General features: G+C 43.3%; 2 protein-coding genes across 7 annotated transcripts in view; one reads left to right on the forward strand and one right to left on the reverse strand.

Moving 5' to 3' along the window:
* STPG1 (sperm tail PG-rich repeat containing 1) overlaps positions 1 to 5481 on the reverse strand; it is a 51911-nt gene extending 46430 nt beyond the window's left edge. Inside the window, exons 1-2 of the mRNA XM_082613293.1 lie at positions 5355 to 5481; positions 3000 to 3118 (exon numbers count right to left, since the gene is read on the reverse strand). The gene's annotated coding sequence lies outside the window, so the exon portion shown is untranslated. The remainder of the gene's footprint in view (positions 1 to 2999; positions 3119 to 5354) is intronic.
* A 1609-nt stretch (positions 5482 to 7090) lies between these two features.
* Positions 7091 to 21297, forward strand: part of NIPAL3 (NIPA like domain containing 3) — a 43383-nt gene continuing 29176 nt past the window's right edge. Inside the window, exons 1-3 of one of the 6 annotated variants that reach the window (XM_082613300.1) lie at positions 7091 to 7208; positions 8124 to 8267; positions 10082 to 10387. In XM_082613300.1, coding sequence (XP_082469426.1) covers positions 10322 to 10387 — 66 coding nt within the window. In that variant the 5' untranslated portion in view covers positions 7091 to 7208; positions 8124 to 8267; positions 10082 to 10321. Of the gene's footprint in view, positions 7209 to 7229; positions 7300 to 8123; positions 8268 to 8382; positions 8468 to 10081; positions 10415 to 21297 lie in introns of those variants that run through there. The other 5 variants (XM_082613295.1, XM_082613297.1, XM_082613296.1 and 2 more) reach the window with 5 other exon arrangements.

The following is a 21297-nucleotide window of genomic DNA, read 5'->3' on the forward strand; positions in this document are numbered from 1 at the left end:
ACCAGGGAACGAACTCATGTCCCCTGCATTGGCTGCCACCAGGGAAGTCCCTCGTGTTATTTTTCATTTAAACAGTCAATCATTTTTTAAGGAGATTAAAATAAGAAAAAATGTATTTTATATTTACCATTGTCAGTGTTCTTTAATTCTTTGGGTTTATCTAAGCTTCTGTTTGGTATCATATTCCTTCTGTCTGCAGAACCTATTTTAACATTTCTTGTAGTGCAAGTCTTCTGATAATGCATTCTCTAGGTTTTTGTTTGTCTAAAATAATCTTTTTTTCTTTCATTTTCTTAGTCATTTTTATTGGTAATAGAATTCTGTGTTGACAGTTTCCCTCCTCTCCCCAACTTTAAAATATATTACTCCATTGTCTCCTAACTTGCATAGCTTATGATGAGTGATCCACTGTAATTCTTATCTTATGTCCTAATATATCTTTTTTACCCACTATTTTAAAGTTTTTCTGTTTATCACTTTTATTCAGAAATTTGATTTTGATGATGACTTTGCATCATTTTATTATTTTCTTTATGTTTTTACTATTTTGGATTCATTGAAATTCCTGAATCTGCAGATTTATAGTTTTCATCAAATTTGGAAAATATTCAGCCGTTATTTTTTCAAAAAATTTTGAGCCTTTCCCCATCCTGGCTTCTTTCCTGGAGCTACAAGTATATGTATATAGATTACTTAATATTTTCCCACAATCACTGAGATTCTGTTCTTGCCCCTCCCCCGCACTTTCATTTGGACAGTGTATATTGCCTTCAAGTTCAATGATCTTCTGTAGTTTCTAATCTGCTGTTAATCCCATCTATTATATTATTTCAAATATTGCATTTCTCATCTCTAGAAGTTACATTTGGGTCCTTTAAAAAAATATTTTCCATTTCTATCTTCATTATGTTCATGTTTTCCTTTACATATTTGAGCATGTTTATAATACCTGCTTTAATGTCCTTTTCTACTAATTTTTTAAAAATTTATTTATTTATTTAATTTATTTATTTTTGGCTGCATTGGGTCTTCATTGCTGCACATGGACTTTCTCTAGTTGCGGTGAGTGGGGGCTACTCTTCATTGCGGTGCGTGGACTTCTCATTGCGGTGGCTTCTCTTGTTACAAAGCATGGGCTCTAGGCGTGCAGGCTTCAGTAGTGGTGGCTCAAGGGCTCTAGAGTGCAGGCTCAGTAGTTGTGGTGCATGGGCTTAGTTGCTCCACGGCATGTAGGATCTTCCCAGACCAGGGCTCGAACCCGTGTCCCCTGCATTGGCAGGCAGATTCTCAACCACTGTGCCACCAAGGAAGCTCCTTTTCTACTAATTTTACGATCTCTGTCACTTCTGGGACTGCTAATATTGACTGCCCTTTCTCTTGGATATGTGTCATATTTTCCTGTATTTTTCATGTCCAGTAATTTTGTACTGGATGCTGGACATTGTGAGTTTTACACTATTGGGTACTGGATTTTGAAGTATTTCTGTAGAGTGTTGCATTTTTTTTTTCTGGCACAATTTTCAGTAACTTACAGACCCATATGCTCCTTTCCAGCTTTTTAAGCTTTGTTATAGTGACTCCAGAGCAGCTTTTATTCTAGGAATAATTTATCTCCACTACTAAGACATGATATTTCTAGAGACTCTGCCCAATCAATCCTCATCTGATACAGTGTCTCTCTATTCTGGTTTATGGGAACATGAAGTAGTCCCAGTTCTGTGTAGGGCCCAGAAATTGGTCAGCCCACTGCTTTCTGGTGGTTCTTTCCCCAGTCTTAGTTTCTTCTCATGCATGTGCCCATCATTCCTCAGCCAAAGACTTGAGGAGAACTCTCTTCCTATTTCTGAACTTTTTATGTGCAGGTCCCTCCTTTACGGTGTTCTACCCTGTAAATTCCAGCTGCTTTGGTCTCCTTGAACTCTGATTTCTATCTCCCCAGCTCAGAAACTAAGGTTTCCCTCACCCTGAACTGTGGCCTAGAAACTGCCCCCAGCACTAAGCTGGAGCAATTGTGGGGCTCACCTTGTTTTTCTTCTCTCAGGGATTACACTACTGGGCTCCCTGTTGCTCAATGTCTAAAAACCATGTTTCCTATATTTCTCTGTTTTTTTCATTGTTAACAGCAGGAGCATGATTTAATTTTCATAGAAGTTAATCTTTCATGAACAGACTTGAGTTTTATTTTTATTTATTTATTTATTTATTTTGCAGTACGTAGGCCTCTCACTGCTGTGGCCTCTCCCGTTGTGGAGCACAGGCTCCGGATGCGCAGGCTCAGTGGCCATGGCTCACGGGCCCAGCCGCTCTGCGGCATGTGGGATCTTCCCGGAACGGGGCACGAACCCGCGTCCCCTGCATTGGCAGGAGGACTCTCAACCACTGCGCCACCAGGGAAGCCCTTGAGTTTTATTTTGCTCAGCTTTTTTCCTAAGGAACTTACATCATTTATAAATACTAAGGAATGAAGGATTGAATAAATGATGTTATGCTCTACCAATCCTTTGCTCCTTCAGTATTTACTCTTCACTTTATTCTATCACCCTCACAGCAGCAATTCTCAATCGTTTATGGTGGACAATCTATACTAAAAACTTAATATTTAATATAATTATTGGCAACACACTCAAAGAATTAAGAAATCAAAAACAACAGAAACAAGTCAATATTGATCACAGCACAATCACTACTCTAGTATAAGAATGTCTTTTAGGATCTATAAAAGCAGCCACTATTCACTTATCACATCTCAGTGCAGTGTTGTTGTCTTAGTAATAACCATCTACTTCCCTAGCTGCAATAAAGCTGTTATTTTTTAAATGCATTGGTGTGCTAGAATTATGAGTAATTCGAAAAGATTTAAGCTTCCTATTACAATGGTAATATGTACATATTGTCAAATTTTTGGAAAGATAAATTTAAAAGATTTAAAAAACAATCCATATTCCTACCACCCAAAGACAACACTATTAATAATGTTTTCCAGCCTTGTTACTGCGTACCTGTGAAGCCAGGATGAGAGAAGGTGCAGCCCAGGTGTGAATGGAGCACTGTGCAGATGTGCCTCACTGGTGCACTTGCTTGTATAACTGTTCATGACAGGATGTCATGGGCCTGGAATCTAAGAAAGAGCAATGAAGATATATTAACTTCCTAATCAACAGCATATGTTTAAGCAGTTCCCAGGTGAGGGCCAGTGCAGTGATCAAGAGTATCCAGTCCTCTGTTCAAGGTTAATAGTCCTGGGTTCTGCCACTTAATAGTTCTTATTTGGATGGGTCACTTGACCTTTTAAATCCATTTCCTCTTCCATAAATGGAGATTGGTAACAGTACCTTCCTCTCACGTTGCTTGTGAGGATCAAATATGATGATCCACAAGTAGTAGTTAATGCTGTTTAGCCTACAGTAGGCTTTTATTAACACTAGATTTTAATACATGCACGGGGATAATATATTAACAGCTTAAAATAATAGCTGTCATTTCTTGAGCCCCTACACTCTTAAATGCCTTGTATAGAATACTTCATGCAATCCTTACAATAATCCAGTGAGGTATTATCCCCATTTTACAGATGAGAAAACTGAAATTCAGAGGGAGGGGTTAAGTGACTTACTCGAGGTCACACCAGAAGTAAGAGGTGGGATCAGGCTTTGAACCCAGGAAGTCTGACTTCTGCTTGTTCTGAACCACTATAATAACCTCTAAGGCAGCACACACTAAATGTTAACATGCTAAATGTTGACATTTACTATCCTTGAGTGTGTATGGTTGGTTTTTTAAAAATTAGGACATTGCATATAGTCCTGTGCAATGTACTATGCAAATAGAGTCCTATGCAAATATTTAGGCTGTCTTGAATTTTCACAGGATGCTGGGGGTCCCCAGAACTCAGTTTGAAAATTCCTGAGGCAGTTCATTGTTGGGTAGTTCTAACTGCTAGAAAGTTCCTGCGTGAATCAGCTCAGAATAAGTCTCACTCCTCTTCCACATTGGTGAGTTTTGAAATGCAGGTCATAGCTTGTAGTCTTTTGTGAAGCTTTTGTTTGTTATGTGCATGTGTATGTGTGCTGGATCACAATATAAAATGCATTTCTTACCATGGGTCACAGTCAAAAAGTTTGAAAGCCGCTGTTCTATATGACTATTCTTCAGGTATTTGAAGGCAGCTGTCATAACCCACAACCTAAAGACTAATTCTCTTCTCCACAAGGGACCTCTTCAGCTTCTGCAATACCCTTGTAACATGGGGATTCCTCCCTTATACTGGGTACCATCCTCTGGCCCTGTGACCAGATTCATCTGGGCCTCTCCTCAAATTGCCTTTGGGATGACTTCCTTGACCACTCTCTCTTCGGAAGCACCACCCATCTCTCTCTAGCCCCTGACCCTGTCTTATTTTTCTCAAAGCACTTTTCACTACCCAACATCATATTTTATATGTAATATATAAAATATTTTTTTACGACCTTCATCAATAAGATGTTCATCACTGAATCCCCAGTCTGTTTCCTGGCACATAGCAGTTGCTCAATAAATATTTGTGGACTGAATGAAGGGATGAATACTAGGAGTAGACACATTTTTTCCATAATGTATATAGATGTACTCATAATATTAAATACAACTCTTTCCATTAGGAGCTACATTCTAGAAAGATTTAACTCACAAAACTACAACAGTAGGCATGTTTTCATTCTACCATCTCTATGTTTTAAAAAACCCTTATTATTTATCTTATAGTATTATCACATATTTCATATATTTATGCATGTATTTTACTGTACAAGTATATTAATATATACTAACTCATGTATACTGTTACCTTTATGTGGAATTTTATGGGACTTGCATGAGTATAGTTTTGACTATATGAGATTTTTATTGATTCAGTTACAATGCTATGGTGCATCTTGGAAGTATTTTACATTTTTCAAAGCAATCTCGGGTAAATAATCTATTTGATATTTTTCTGAAGCCGAGAAAGTATGTCGGAGAGCTGGAATAAACTTCCGCTGCCGGCTAGTGACCTCTAGATTCCAATCACAGCCTTTCGTTTCACAGATGGGTAAACCGAAGCCCCGAGCAGGGGTGGACCTGGGATGAGAATTTAGCTCTTTGTGGTCCACCTGCTGCCAGACGCCCCCAAACGTTTGTACACTCCCCGGGGCTGAGGCAGGGGAGTCAGATGCCCACGCCCCTCACCGGAGCTCTGTGGGGAAGGCATGCCCTGGTTATTATCACCACTTTTCAGGTGGGGACTCTGAGGGCACACCTCCAGGGAGGGGAACCTCCAACAGTGGCTTCTTCTGGCCCTCACGGCACCACCTAGCTCGGCAGCGGAATTCCGCACTCACCGGGCAGGCGGCGGTCTCAGTGGGTGTCCCATGCGGTGAGCCGGGTCCTCCTCCCCACGACCCTGGCATCCATCCCCCAAAAGGGACATCTTCCTACCTTGTCGGGTGCCCCAGGGCTGAATCTGGCCTGTCAACCTCCCTGTCGCTATGGCAACCACAGGCCTAAACATTCTAATTTCCACCTTCTGCCCGCTTCCTGATGAACTCGAGCCAATGGTGTCCTCCGTTTCTTTAGCGTGAAAAGTTGTTGGCCAATGATCAGAGGCATTTCAAAAACCGCTGGGAAGCTGCCAGAATTTTAGGGTTCAGGTTAACTATGTCAGGATGGGTGGGGAACCTTAATAGGGCTTATCTAGGCAACCCCACGAAATCTTGTGATAGACCCAAAGCCTTAGACTTTTGCTCACCCAGAAATCCTACTTCAAGGAATAAACCTAAAAGAACTAACATTCAGCGAAGCCCTGTTTATAAGAGCCAAAGAAAAAAGACTGAAACGGGCAACATACGAGGGCAGCCATGTAGTGTTCCAGGAGCCCCTCTTTACACACTTAAGAGCAATCACAGTGATCTTGTCATTCTCCCTCTTAGAACACTCCAAGGGCTCTCCTTTAAACTTAGGATGAAATCCAAACATCTTCATATAAGCTGTCCCTTGTCCGTCCCGCTCCCCCTTCCCACGCGTCAGAAAAATCTCGCACCAGCCACGCTGTCCTTTGGGCAGTTCCTACAATATGTCAACCTTGTCCTGCTCTCGGGTGTTCCCTCTGAGTTCGCTTGGTGTCAGGGTCTGAACCACAACTGCCTCTTTCTCATCATCGAGGTCTCTGTCCAAATGTCATGTCTTCACCTGTAAAATGGGCATGAGCCCAATGTCTCACTCGGGGGGTTGTTGAGAGGATCTGGAATGAAATGCATGTGAGTGAAAAAGCAGAAGCTCCATGCACGTATTAATTATCTTTTAAATACAACTCATTTTGTAAATTTTTAATTTTTAAATTGAAATATAGTTGCTGTACAATATTATATGTTACAGGTGTACAGTATAGTGATTCACAATTTTTTAAGGTTATACTCCATTTATAGTTATTATAAAATATTGGCTATATTCCCTGTATTGTACAATATATCCTCGAGGCAATTATAACTATTACACTTGTACATTACGGAAGCATTCAAGTGCTGGGCTTACTGGTGGACCTTAAGTATGGCTGAGCTGGGGACGTACCGGGAGGGTTGGTATAGTGTGCTGCCAACAGGTGTTCCGGGAAGACAGGCAAGGGGAGATTTTTATGCGGGCCTTGAAAGATGTGTAGGATTTGAATACCTGGTGAGAGCGTGGGGTGGGGCAACAGCAGGAGCAAAGCCCGGGAGGGGGCTCTGAGGATAAGGAGGCAGGACACCTGGCAAGCTGCCCACCTGTAGGGCAGGTGGAGTGAGCAAGTCACCGGAGCTTTCTAGACACAGCCCAAGGAGGGAGCGGAGTTTCGTTCCAACGTCCTTCCTGTGGCCGCTAGAGGGGACCCTCTCTAGGCGAGCGCAAAGCTCCTGCGGGGCGCCACCTCCTCAAGGCTCTCCCCCTACACTTCAAGCAAGCTTCTCGGCGGAGCCAATGCCGGAGGTCTGTCCCACCCACCCCCTCCTCTCAGCCACTCGCCTGCGCCAAATGTCCGACAGCTTTTGACTGGCAGGCAGTCTGGCAAATCAAATAGCTGCCTTTGAAAGCAAAACACTGCAGCACTCGGGCAGCTCTGGGTTGCGGAAGGAATCTAGGAGGCTGTGCCTCCGGGTTGCGCGAAGAGTCTAAGTCATTGCTCAGAAACCTCTGATAGGTGGGCCTTAGCGGAAACGCCGCCGGTGAGTAGTGATTAAGACTAAGGGCGGGGGAAGGGGGACTTGAATTCACACTTCGTTTCAGGAAAAGCGAATGCATTTGTGATCATCTACCGTAAATATCTTCCTTCTTGTCATTTTGGGTCTCATTGCCTCAGAATGCTTTTTCCATTTTCTAATCGAGGAGAGGGGCGTGGATTTGCCTTAGTAAAGGTGATGCCAGGCGTTACCAAATCAGGAAGTGAAATAGAGTAACTTCGCCTAAATTGTTCCTATACACGCCGGCTTGGGCGATACCAGATGGTGGAGTTAGCAGGTGGATGAGAGAAGACCTTCTTGATCCATGCTGGCCTCTGGAAGTAGTTTCCAGCGCATTGGGTGGGGACTTTAGCGTGTAACCCTTTAGTGAGCCAAAGCCCAGGAAAGGGAAAGCGCTTGGCCTGTAACTGGCACTCAGCAACCGGAAGCTGAATTGGCAGGTGTTGGGAAAGGGCGCGTTTGAGTTGTTCGTTCAGGCAGAGCCACATTCTATCAGTAGGGTCTAACAAAATACAGACCCTACTTTTAGCAGCCACGAGCTACGTTTCTCTAGGCTGGGAAACCGTATTCTGTGGGTCAGTGAAGTAATTCATTGAGATGAGGGCTGGGGGATGGAGTGGAAGCCATCACCTAGTGAATTATCTTTCCTTTTTGAGTCAGCGACCCTGTGCTCACTGGTGGCTGTGAGGGCCTCAAAATTAAGGGATGGCTGGCAGCACAGAGTTGGCTCCTTGCCTCTAGGGCATATGTTAGTCCTGGAAAAGTGCTTTGAAGTCAGGAAAAGAGAGTCGCTGGGCAAAGAACGTGTGCCTTATAAGGAAGGGCAACTTGCAGAGAGTTCCTCCAAGGCTTTTAGTCCCAACGGCTACCCAGCTGAGGGAGAGTTTTCTGTCTTTGCAGGCCATGATGCCTCAGAGGCCTGGGTTTCCTGAGGCAGAGAGGGAAGCTGCTTTTTCAAAGCGAATTAAATGAGAGTAACCACAGCCTCTACAAAGGAGGGCAAAAACAGAAACCCACCTGGAGGAACCAGCTGATCCAAAGGAGGTTAGTTAGGGGCCTGGATTCCCATCAGCCCCTTGGCACATCCCTGTGGTCTCTCTGACGTGCTGTGGGCGGGGCTGGCTATACGGGCTGTATCTCTGGAGTCGTGGTTGGTTAGGCCTGAGTAAGCCGTTCTCTTCTTGCCCGTGAAGCAGCCACGGTGCCCCAGGTGCTTCACAGGCCTGTCTATAGCCAGTCAGCAGGTATGTATGGAGGTCACCGTGCCAGGCTCTGGGCTAGATCTCAGCAGGGAGCAACGGAGCAGGAGATTCAGCAAACTGCTTCCCAGAATTTGTGCTCCAGTGCCCCTTCACCTCCAGGCTGAAAGCCTCTAAGAGGGTCTCAGAGATCAAGGGAACCCTGGGCCACCCTTTCTTCCTAAGGCATAAAAGTATAGTGAAGAATAATTAGGCTTTTCACAAGATTACAAACAAATATTCGTAGGGCTTTACAGTCAGGGAGGTCTGGTTATGGGATGTGAGTTACAAAGTTGTCTGATGAGTGTACTTCATGTATATATATATATATATATATATACCGAATATATAACCTCATCTAGAGGCAGAAGCAATCCTTTAACTTTGAGGCCCTTTTTGACAAAGTGAGACCTGGGCTACATTGTCTAAGTGCTGCCCGTGTGCTAAGCCCTGCATCTGATGTCTTCTAGATACTGGACTCAGTGTTAGTCCTATAACATAAGACTGTGCTGTTCACACCAGGAACCAGAATTCCTGGGCCTAGGGCTAGATAACAGAAGGAACTGGAAGCTACTGGAAAGATAGGAGGCAGCTTTCTCACACCTTGAGGCACAGCAGAGACTTTGTTTGGCACGCAGTAAGCCCTCAAATATTCGTTGCTTGAGAGAAAGAAAGGTGTATTCATAGGCAAATTAAATAATTAGACTGATAATAATAAAATTAATAATAATAATAACTGACATTCATTGACCATTCACTGTGCACACATTTTATATGCATTATGTCACCAAATTCTCATAACACATGGGTGCGGAATATCCATGTTTCACAGCAGAGGAGACTGGCTGAAAAGTTAAATGACTTGGCCAAGGTAAAACAGGTAGCACATGACGGATCAAAAGTAATTTAAAATATTTTTATAGTAAAATAAACATAGACCTTGCAGTAGAATCCAAATTTCTATTTTTTTTTTTAAATATAAGAAGACCTCAAAGAAACCTTTAGCATTTGCAGAAGGTATTTTGGCCTATAACACTAAGGGCGTACTTCCTCTTTCTCTGTTTGGTAGAAAAGCTTGAGATGCCCTGAAAATATCAGTCCAATGAAGTTAATGGGAATTACCATCATTGCTGGTTTTACTTGAGGCCACATTTTACCCCTGTTCTACAGATGAGGCAACTGAGACTCCCAGAGGCAAAATGATCTGGTCGCTTAGGTCTTCCCCCTCCTGGTCCAATGTTGTATCACCTGTGCTAGGCTGACCCTCAGAAGCAGGACAATTCTTCCATCTTCCATGGAGATAACTTTTCTTCTCATTCTTTCTTTCCTGCATCAGAATGTAGATGGTTCCTGTTTTATGGCAGTGGGATTTTTTTCTTTTTTTGGAGTCCTGGAGAAGTAGATGTAGGTGGTGTTCTACTTCTTATGTCGGGGAGCCTATAGAAAAGTAGCATTTAAATTAGGATATGATGGAAGGAAGGAAGCAAAGGAGGCGAGGGATGAGGTTTTTAAAGGGCCGGGAAAAGGCTTTGAGGTAGGTGAGCCATATCTTTATTTGAGATGATAATGTTTCAATGTTTCATTGTACATGCATTTTTAATGTTCTTCCCCACCCTCTAGAGCACCTCGAGAATCAGGAAACGCATCCCTGTTTGTCTGCCTGGGAAGAGATCTAGAAACTGGCACGTCTCTGAGGGAAGATGAGGAAAAGGCTGTAAATCTGCCAAAAGAGCCTTGAAGTACTCTTTCCGCGTGGGAAAGTGATGGCTGGTGGAAGGAGGCGAACCCCACAAGGAAAGATGGCTTAGCAGCAGCTGCAGCTGCCAAACCAGGCCCGGTGGGATATGCCCTTAGACCACCATGGACGGAGCCCACAGAGCAGCCCTGCAGCTGCAGCAGCTCCCGCCCGCGAGCAGTGCTGACCCTGTGAGTGAGGCTTCCTTCTCCTACAAGGCAAGAGATTTATTTTTTTGGTTTGGAATTTTATATTTTTCTAACAAGAAAGTAACACGGTACAGCATTGGCTAACAGATAGGTCCAGGGTCCGCATGCCTATCGCTGGCAAAAACAGGCAGACCCTCCACGCGTACAAGAGAATGTGTAATCAAAAGAAATGTTCATTAAAATACAGAAAAATAGGAAGGTAGAGAAGTATTTTAAAAGGAATTTATTCCCACTTAGAAGACTTGATTTTTTTGAAAAATCACCTGCTCCATTACTCAGAGACAACCTTTGTTCATATTTCTGTATATTTCCTTCCTGTCTTTTTCTGGTATTACAGATTGGGGATCAGATTGTACAGAGAGTTTTGTTTCTTGGTTGTTTCCCTTAACCTTGTTTGTGGACTGTTTCCCCACGTCATTGAGTAGTGATTGAAAGCATGCTTTCTGAATGATTGCACAGTAATCTGTTGAGCTGCTGTATCAAAATTTGCTGGAAAGACCTCCTATTGTTGGATGTTTAGGTTGTTTCTAATCTGGGATGACTGTAAATGCTGCAGTGAACATCCCAGAGAGCATGCCGCTTTGCTATCTCTAAGAATTGGATAGGGCTTCCCTGGTGGCGCAGTGGTTGAGAGTCCGCCTGCCGATGCAGAGGACACGGGTTCGTGCCCCGGTCCGGGGAGATCCCACATGCCGCGGAGCGGCTGGGCCCGTGAGCCATGGCCGCTGAGCCTGTGTGTCCGGAGCCTGTGCTCCGCAACGGGAGAGGCCACAACAGTGAGAGGCCAGCGTACCGCAAAAAAAAAAAAAAAAAAAAGAATTGGATAGCCCTGGAAGAGGCAGTCTCTCCCCAACAAGCGAGGTCACAAATGCCAGTGCATCAAGAATACAGCAAATAAGAAAATATAATTAATATAATTGCCCTTGTGGTGAATGGATGCCAAATAGACAAACACAGAATTTAAGAAAACACAGAACACTCTCCCTGATGAGGTTTCTAATAAGTTTCCATTTTAATCACAAATTTTATTCAGTTACTTATTACAGAAATATCTTCATGCCAGAGCAAAGGTAAATAAGTCATAGTGACTCTACCAAAGAGCTTAAGAATTGAGGTGGCAGATAGGCATGTGAACAAAGGGTGATGAGCTGACCGAAGTACCAGGGGGGATAAAGGGAAGAAGGCTAGGCTTCAAATCCCTACCTGTTCCTATCTAAGTGATTAGACGTAGGGCTTAGGTAACCCTCAGAGCTTCTCTTACGGGTAGGATGGTGGTAGCAACACCTCCCTCCATCCCCCATCCTTCCTGGGCTGCATGGATCAATGAGAAAGCACGTAGCCCAGTGCTAGGCATGCAGGAGGGGCTTGACTCACCGCTTGACTCAGAAATGTCTCGTGGTTACAAACAGGAACAGATGAAGGTGCACAGAGCAGAGGAAGGAGTAGTTAATTCTGCCTGGGGGAAGGGGAAGGGGTTTCTAAGGGGAAGCTGTCTCTTTCCTCCTTGATTTTAAGGCTATTTTGGTTGCAAGGAATAAAAATCCATGTCAGAGACGCTGAAGGGAAAGGTAAAATTATTATAAGGCTACAGGGTAGCTCATGGAACCCAGGGGCGAGAAGGGCCGTGGGGCTTGAAAGGTGGTAGAACTCTTAATCACACGTTCAAAAGAGGGAGGATCTGATTGACCCAGCTTGGGTCAGGTGTCTACATTCGTCCAATCAGTAGTGGCTGGGGGTGGGGTCCTCCAGCAAACATGGTGTCTCCACGCTGTGGGCTTGTGGCTGGGTGGGTTTTCCCAGAGGCATCTCCTACCTTTGGGGAAAACATGGAGAGGCCCCAAGTCCACGTTGATCGGGGGATGGCGTTAGAAACAAGCAGTTTGCCCTGAGTTACAGCCCCGCCCTCACCCTACCCAGCAGGGAATGGATTCTGGTTGTTGGGGGAGGGTGGTCTGTGAGACCAACAGGCTGAGCTGCCCGAGGGGCGGCATCCTTGCGGGTCTCTGACACTGGAGGCTCTGCTTCAGCCTGCAAGAGTCGGGCCTCACTTTCTTCTATTTAGCAAACAGGTCTTTCAGCTGAGCACCTGCCATATATGTGCCTATGCTGGGTGGGGCGGGAGCTATGTAGGTAATTGAGATATCTCCTCCCTGAAAGAGTCTAGAAGGGTGGCGGGGAAGCCATTTCCACAAGTATCTACCCTTCAGGACAGAATTTGGCATAAAAAGAGAGATTCAGCAGGGTGTTAAGAGCATGGCCTTTGGAATCAGGGAGACCTGGCTTCCAGTCCCAGCTCTGTCACTTCGTAGCATTATAATTTGGGGAAAGTCATGTAATTCCTCTGCGCATCAGCATTAAGTTCATCCTATAGGGTGGTTATGAGGATGACCTGAATTTACAGAAAAGGAAACTGAAGCTGCCTGCACCATCTCCTGTTTTCTGCCTGTGGTAATCCTACCCACCCTTCCAGCTCCAGCTCAAATATCACCTTTTCCATGAAGCCTTTGTCAGTCTTCCTGGCAGGAAAATATAGGTCCTCTATCCACACTTTTATAGCCAATTCACAATTACTATGGTAATCATCATCATAATAATAGCTACTAACATTTGTTGTGTTTACTATAACAGGGACTGTGTTAATCCTCACAAAAGTCCCATAAGGTAAGTACTATTATATCCCCATTTTACAAATGAGGAAACTGGCACAGAGACGTTAATTAACTTGCCCAAGACCACACAGTCAATAGGTCATAAAACTGGAATTTGAAAGAAGCCTGTGCTCTGCCAAAGCCCGTGGTTTTATCCACCACTTCCTCTTGCCTACGTTGTGCTCGGCACTCTGCAAGGCCTCTTCTCTCCCTGATACTGGTTATTAAGTGTCGAAATAGCAGTCGTGGATAAGGTAATGCTTTACCTGCTGGAGAAGGTAAACCTGAAGCCAGGTCACAGGTGTAGCAGAGCCCCTTAGCCAGCCTGCTGCATCCCTTGCATTTGAATATGAGTAACCCTCAGAGCAAGCCAGAATGCAGTTTATACTTAACTGTTAGCATTTTAAGCCCAAGGTACTATGAGAGTTCAGTTTAAATAGCAAGTGATGACAGTCTTGTCACTGTGGTATGTAAATAGATGCTGTTGTTGGCAGATGTAAAGCAGGCGCTGGAACAGGAGATCTGAGCTGAGGTTTCACTTGGATACCAATATCCAAGGTTTCCTGCCCCTGCGACCTTTGGCTGCTTTTCTGCGAACAGTTTCTTTTCTTTCAGAGTTGTAGCTGGTGAAAGATCAATTCTTGGATCAGAGAATATCAGAGCCAGAAGGGTCCTTAGAGCTGTTGCTAATGCTAACGATAAAAATGAAAATTGTAAAAATAATAATGGTAGCAGCTAGAATTGTTTTAATATTTATTACATGAGGGTTTACAGTCAGCTTCATTTTTCAGAGGGGAAGCTGAGGCTTCAGAGTGATTGCCCTGAAGTCACACAGCAGTAAGTGGCAGAGGCAGGACCCCAGCCCAGGTCTGCTGGTTTTCAAAATCTGTGTTGGTAAGCTGAAGCAGAGAGGGAAGTGACTTTGGGTCTGCTGCCCCCTTCCCTTGATGGCTGAGTCTGTTGGAGCCATGGCTTGAACCTGCCCCTCAGTGGGAGCACCGGTGTTTCAGTCTGCACCTTTTCGTAAGGCACAGAGTCATTGATCCCAAGATCGAATCCCTGTCCTGGGTTAGCCGTCCACATGTATTTATGAGCACTTAACACTTTGAATAACTTTGGTGAAAACCCCCGGGTGGTTCCTCAGCCAAAAGCAGGGCATGCTGGGTCGAGATGTCTCCCAGCAGTGTCCAGAGCTGGAGGCTCCGGTTGCTGTCCTCCTCCCTCCCTGCCAGTAGACCTGGACACCACCATTTCACAGTTTCCAGTGCTGAGGTTTGGAGGAGGAACTTAATGTCAGGAGCCCTGCTGGTTGTCGCCTCAACTCTGAATTGCCCTCCACCAGGCACTTGAGGGCAGCTGGTAGGTGTGTGTTCAAATTGTGTAACCCCCGGGCTGCTGGCAGCTTCCCTGCTTGACTTTAAATGCTCATAAAATTGAACCAATCACCACTTCACAAGGGTTTGGGGCATAATTAGCGTTGATGAAGCCCTTTGAAACCCTTGGATGAAAGGGCATGAAGTTGTATTGCACTGTTACTGTGTCTGTAGCCAGTCGTTATGAATGGAGATTAATATGCTTGAGGTAATGGCTTTTAAAAGAAACCTCAGCTTCCTGTGTCATTAGTGGGAATGTAGCCCTTACAAGGTGAGGATCTTTTTTTCTTTATTTTGCCACCTTTGAAGGACACCGCAGAGAATATAGTGGGAGACAGATTCTCATCAGGAAACTGGAAGTCAGACCTCTAGCTTTAAGTCCTCCCATCCTCACCTTGTACAGGTTATTTAACTACTCTGAGTCTTCCTTCGTTCATCTCTAAACTCCTTCCAACTTGCGTGCTAAAAATAGGACTCACAGTAGTACCCACTTCGTAGGGTTATTTGTGGCTCAAAGGTGATGCGTAGAAAGGGCTTAGTGCCATGCCTGACATATATATATATAATACATGTGATATAATATATAAATGCTCCATAAATATTATTATGGTAACCTTTTAACCTTGCTTTTTTGTTGTTGTTGTTTTTGCGGTACGCGGGCCTCTCACTGTTGTGGCCTCTCCCGTTGCGGAGCACAGGCTCCGGACGCGCAGGCTCAGTGGCCATGGCTCACGGGCCTAGCCGCTCCGCGGCATGTGGGATCTTCCCGGACCGGGGCACGAACCCGTGTCCCCTGCATCGGCAGATGTACTCTCAATCACTGCGCCACCAGGGAAGCCCTTAACCTTGTTTTTGATGCTTAGACTGGTTTATCCCTGTGAGCTTCACAATTTCATTTCCTGGTTTCACCCCTCCACAACCTCCTCCCCGAAGCAGCATTGACTTGTCTGTGTGGCCACAGCTGCTTGTTTCCCATCTTCATCTCTTTACTTGCCCTTGGCGAGTTGTTAGCAACACTGTCGACCTAAATAGACCTAGGAGGCAGTAATCAAGCAAAAAGAGTTCATTTGCGATCCAAGAATTACAGTTCAGGGCACACAGATTCAGGTGTCAAGTTGAGGGCTTTTAAAGGTGAAGAAGGGAAGTTTGCATCACAAGGGATTTTCATTGCAGTTGGAGGGAGAAGCTAGTCTTGGCTGAGCGTGACTGAGCGCTCAGGCCATCACTGGGGGGTGAGGGGGGCAGTCTGGTACTGTGACAAACGGCAAGCGTTCTTGCAGAGTCCTTAGAGTATTCATGGTTTGGCCTGGTTCAGAAGTTCATGGCTCCAACCGGTGAGGACATATACAAGGTCCACCTCCTTAATGGCCTCCTAATGGCCAGCCCCATTTCATTTTTTTTTTTTTTTTTTTTTTTTTGGCTGCATTGGGTCTTCGTTGCTGCTCACAGGCTTTCTCTACTTGCGGCGAGCAGGGGCTACTCTTCGTTGCAGTGCGCGGGCTTCTCACTGCGGTGGCTTCTCTTGTTGCGGAGCGTGGACTCTAGGTATGCGGGCTTCAGTAGTTGTGGCATGCAGGCTCAGTAGCTGTGGCACACGGGCTTTTGTAGTTGTGGCTCACTCGTGGGCTCTAGAGTGCAGGCTCAGTAGTTGTGGCACTCGGGCTTAGTTGCTCTGTGGCATGTGGGATCTTCCTGGACCAGTGCTCGAACCCGTGTCCCCTGCATTGTCAGGCGGATTCTTAACCACTGAGCCACCAGGGAAGCCCCCCAGCCCCATTTTAAAACCCTGACTTAAATGACTCCATTTTATGTCACATTTCACAGCACATTCTCCAGCAGCCTTGTGGATTCAGTCTCATCAGAGGACAGCTTGGTATCTCTGGGTAATAATAATGTAGTGGCTATCAGTTATAGGTCGAACCATAAGAAACTACCACTTTTGTAGGTCAAAACTGGTTGGATATTGGCAATTTCTATGGTTCACCCTAATTCTTAGTTACTGAGTTAAGTGTTTCTTCCAAATGATCTCAAGAAGTTCATGCACCAGCTCTGACAGAGGGGCACCGTCATCCCAACTAGCAGAAGAGAGCTGAACCGAGGCTGTGAAGCAGATCTCAGCAGCCTGCCTCCCGTGAACCTGCAGCTGTCCTCTGAACAGCCCCCGCTCAGGTCTCCATTTCTGCACAGTTCCTGGGGCCTGTTTCCAGCTCTCCGCTGTCTCCCACTAAGGTGTTAAAGCAGCTTTGAAGTGTTTTTGGAGTAGCAACCAGAGTCTTTTTGTCTCCTACCTGCCAAGGCAGTTCCTGCAAAATCACTGCCACTTAACACTTTGTAACAATTTACTCATTAGCGTAGGTAAACTGAGTTATTAGGCAGAATGCCTGCCTGGCCCCAAGTTCTTTGCCTCCCATGAGGTTGAGGTCCTTGCTTTCAATCCTTAGGAGCCACACGTAGTGAAGGGCTTCCTTTGAGGTCTTCAAACTTGCCCCTCTAAGGAAACACTGTGTATTTCCTCACACTTTCTTTTCATTGACATCTAAAACTTAAAACTTTTGATTACAAGTTTAAATATTCACGAAGTATGTAATTCCTGACACATTTAAATTCTTTTTTTTAACTCTTACACATACTTAACTAAAGCCCCCAGAATATAAAGACCACTTGATCCCTACCATCAGACTTCTGAAAAGACTCTTCTTGAACAGTTGGAAAGTTTACATCATTCCTTTTCCTTCTTGAATTTCTATTTCCCTTCCATTTCCCCACAGAATTTTATCCCCAAATTGTGTCAGCTTGAAGAAAAACACACAACCTAAGAGTTGTGACTTAAGTTTTTTTCAGAGACCTTACTGAGGACTATAGCCTGGGAGACAGACGCTCAGTAGCTCTGAGGAAGCTGTTCTGAAGAGGTTGAGGGGGAAAGCAGTTTCTACGTATGTGATTTTTGGCTAAGAAATACATGCGGTAAAGTATACGTCTCGGTCAAAGATTACTGCTGGTCACAGAGAACAGATATCTCAAGTTAATGATTTAGTGCTTTTTTTTATGTGTGGGAAGATGCAAGAATCTGGGTTCTTTCAAATTCTTCCTGAGATGTGCATCTAACTATCTAAGGGGCCTGCTTGTCCAAGCACAGAGCACCCTGTCATTGTCTTAATTTCCGTTCAGAGTGTACTGTCGGTCATCGACTACAACAAATTACAGCTTAATCCTTGCAGAATTGGGTGGTGAGCAAAAACACTCTTGTTCTTCTTTGTTTATATGTGTCTGTCTTTCAACACTTAAAATTTTTATGGACACCTATCATACTTCTCTACAAGAAAGAATGTAGAGTATGTAACCAAATTTCTTTTTAAAAATTTCCTTTGATATAAGGTTCATAGGTATTGATTCAATACAGAATTTTTTATACAATTGAATAAAAGCAATTGATTAATGCAGTATAAATTTTTATCATCATTATTGAACAAAAATAACTTTGTGTTAGAAAAATGTATCTGAAAAGATTTGGACTTGATTTTCAATATTCAACGTAAATATTATTAATTGATAGAATGAGATAGAGTTTAGCATCAATCCTGTTGCAAGCTTTGGTTTTTGTGGCTAGAAGTGCTGAGGCTCTTCATGTACCCCGAATGGAAGAAGTATTGTTACAGCAGTATCACTGAATTCTTTCAACTCCTTCCAAGTTATGTGCTAAAAATCACGTAGTGATAAACTAGTTTTATTGACCTATCAGCTAACAGTATGATTAAGACCTCATTCATTTTTGTTCAAAGCAACATACTAGACACACAATTTAGAACAGGATTTGTTTTTGCTTTTACAGTTTCCGTGAAGTTTACCAAAAAAAGCATGATCAATTATGCCGGTCGCTTTTTTCACTTAGAGGCACATTGGGTTAATCTCATATATCCAGAAAGGATTGGGGAAATTGAAATATTATTAATTTTACTACACCTTTGCCCTTACTATATTGTAATACATATATGTGTACATATATTTTAACTGTAGAATATAATGCAAATATTTACTATATTTGTACATGTATTTATCCCTTGCTTGAATATATTTTTGTCAAAACTTAGAACTGTAGGTGTAACCTAATTAACAAAGCTAGTCTTTATCGTACAAACATCAGTTAAATCAGACTTCCTGATTTCAGTATATCTTAGCAAGGGCCAAGTTATCCCATTCTGATATCTGTCATGGCTTACAGGAATACGTATGAGAGAGGGAGAGAAAACAGTTCCTAGAATGGGCATTTATCACTAAAGAAATCTCCCAGGAAACAAAATTTCAAAATTCCCCTGGGTTTCTTAGTGGTTTTACAACCTGGGGCAATGTACCAGAGTAAGATTCCACATGAGTGAAGGACAAGCCTTTCTTTGATAAAGTGGGAGGAAGCTACAGAGAAAAGTAAGAAAGGGGAACAATAGGAAGCTAGCAAAGGGCACAGATGGAAATGAGGATATGGTGATTGAATCCCTTAAAACTGTCAGTCTCGGGCTTCCCAGGTGGCGAAGTGGTTGAGAGTCCGCCTGCCAATGCAGGGGACACAGGTTCGCGCACCGGTCCGGGAAGATCCCACATGCCGCGGAGTGGCTGGGCCTGTGAGCCATGGCCGGTGAGCCTGCGCGTCCGGAGCCTGTGCTCCGCAACAGGAGAGGCCACAACAGTGAGAGGCCCGTGTACCGCAAAAAAAAAAAAAAAAAATTAATTCAAAATTAAAAAAATAATTCAAAGACCTAAATCTAAGGACTAAAACTATAAAACTCTTGGGAAGAAACATAGGTACAAATTTTTGTGACCTTGGATTAGACAACAATTTTTTAAAATGATGACACCAAAAACCATACAAGAAACAAAAGAAAAAAATAGATAAATTTAACTTAATCAAAATTAAAAACTTTTGTTCATCAAAGCACACTGTCAAGAAAGTAAACTATAACCCTTAAAATAGGAGAAAATATTTGCAAATCATATATCTGACAAGGGTTTAGTATCCAGACATATAAAGAAATCTTACAACTCAATAATAAAAAGACAACTCAATTTAAAAATAAGCAAAGCATTGCACAACATTGAAAATGTACTAAATGCCACTGAATTGTATACTTTAAGATGATTAATAGTCAACTTTATTATATGTGAATTTTTTTAAATAGGCCAAGGATTTGAATAAAGAGTTCTCCAAAGAAGATAACAAATGGCCAATATATACCTAAAAAGATGCTCAACATCATTAGTCATTAGGGAAATGCAAATCAAAACCACAATTAGATACCACTTCACACTCTTTAGAATGGCTGTCGTAATTTTTTTTTTTTTTAAGGAAAATAACAAGTGTTGACAATGATGTGGAGAAATGAGAACCCTTGATTGGTGGGAATGTAATTTGGTGTAGCCACTATAGAAAACAGTTTGGCAGTTCCTCAAAAAGTTAAACATAGAGTTACTATATGACTGAGCAATTCCACTCCTAGTGGAATATACCCAAGAGAACTGAAAACATATGTTCATACAAAAAGATGTACACAAATGTTCATAGCAACATTCATGATAGACAAAAAGTGGAAATAATTTACATGTAACTGATGAACAGATAAACAAAATATGGTATATCCATATAATGGAATATTATTTAGCCGTAATAAAGAATGAAGTACTGGTTCATATGAACCTTAAGAACATTATGGTAAGTGAAAGAAGCCAGTCACAAAAGACCATATATTGTAGAGTTCCATTTATATGAAATGTCCAGAATAGGCAAATCCATAGAAACAGTGAGTAGACTAGTGGTTGCCAGGAAATGAGGGGAGGGGAAACAGGGAATGAATGCTAGTGGGTTTGGGCTTTCTTTGAGGAATGACAGAAATGTTCTGGATTTAGATATCGGTATGGCACAACTTGATGAAATCTGGACGCTTTCAAGATTATGTGGCACCTCTGGCTGTTTGGTGGTTAGAACTTGCGCAGCCAAAAAAAAAAGAAAAATAAAAAGATTATGTGGCAACTCCGGAAATCAGATCCACACCCGGCCTCCTGTTTGTTGTTGCTGCTTGTTGTGGTTTCTTATTGTTTGCTTGTTTAGTGATTTTTCTCAACTTTTTTTTGTAAAGTCTGTGTTTTCTGTTGTGTGTGGCCTATCCAGGTCTGTGTCTGTTAGCTTGGTGGTCAGTTTTGTTTTGATAGTTTCGTTAAATGCCTAGAGACAAAAAAAGGAAAAAAAACAAAACAAAAAACCTCTCCCAGTCTTTGCAGACTGGCTCTGTGCTGGGGCACTAATCCATCGTTTACCAGTCTATTTACAGCTCTGCCTTAACTTTTACTTGCTGCTCTGCCCAGCCTGAAGGCCACCTGAGGTGAAGGCTTAGCATCTTCTCAAGTGTTTTTGGAGCACGCATCCAGCCCTGGGTATATGAATAGTCTTGATTACCCAGGATACACCGGAGCTTTTAAAAGCCCTCTCTCTCTCCACCCTGCACCCCCATATCTTCTTTCCCAACCTCTTCCTGCTCAGGCTTTTCCTTCTGTGTATTGTTCATCCCAGTGCTGTCCCTTGCCTCAGGATGCTGCAGCCAATACTTGTGACTTTACATTCTTTCAGCAAAAGCATCCCGGAAGCTGCCCCCTACCCCCAGCCCTGGTACTGCTCCAAGTCAGGCAAAACAAAGTAAGAAAGGGGAGCTGTTCCTTCAGGGAGCTGCCAGACAGGTTGGAATCCACAACCTCAATTTTTTTTTTAATTTTAATTTTATATTGGAGTATAGTTGATTAACAGTGTTTTGTTAGTTTCAAGTGTACAGCAAAGTGATTCAGTTATACATATACAGGCACCTATTCTTCTTCAAATTCTTTTCCCATTTAG

The sequence above is a fragment of the Mesoplodon mirus genome (assembly GCF_964341445.2).
Source record: "Mesoplodon mirus genome assembly, chromosome: 3".
In the NCBI taxonomy this organism is placed as follows: Eukaryota; Metazoa; Chordata; class Mammalia; order Artiodactyla; family Ziphiidae; genus Mesoplodon; species Mesoplodon mirus.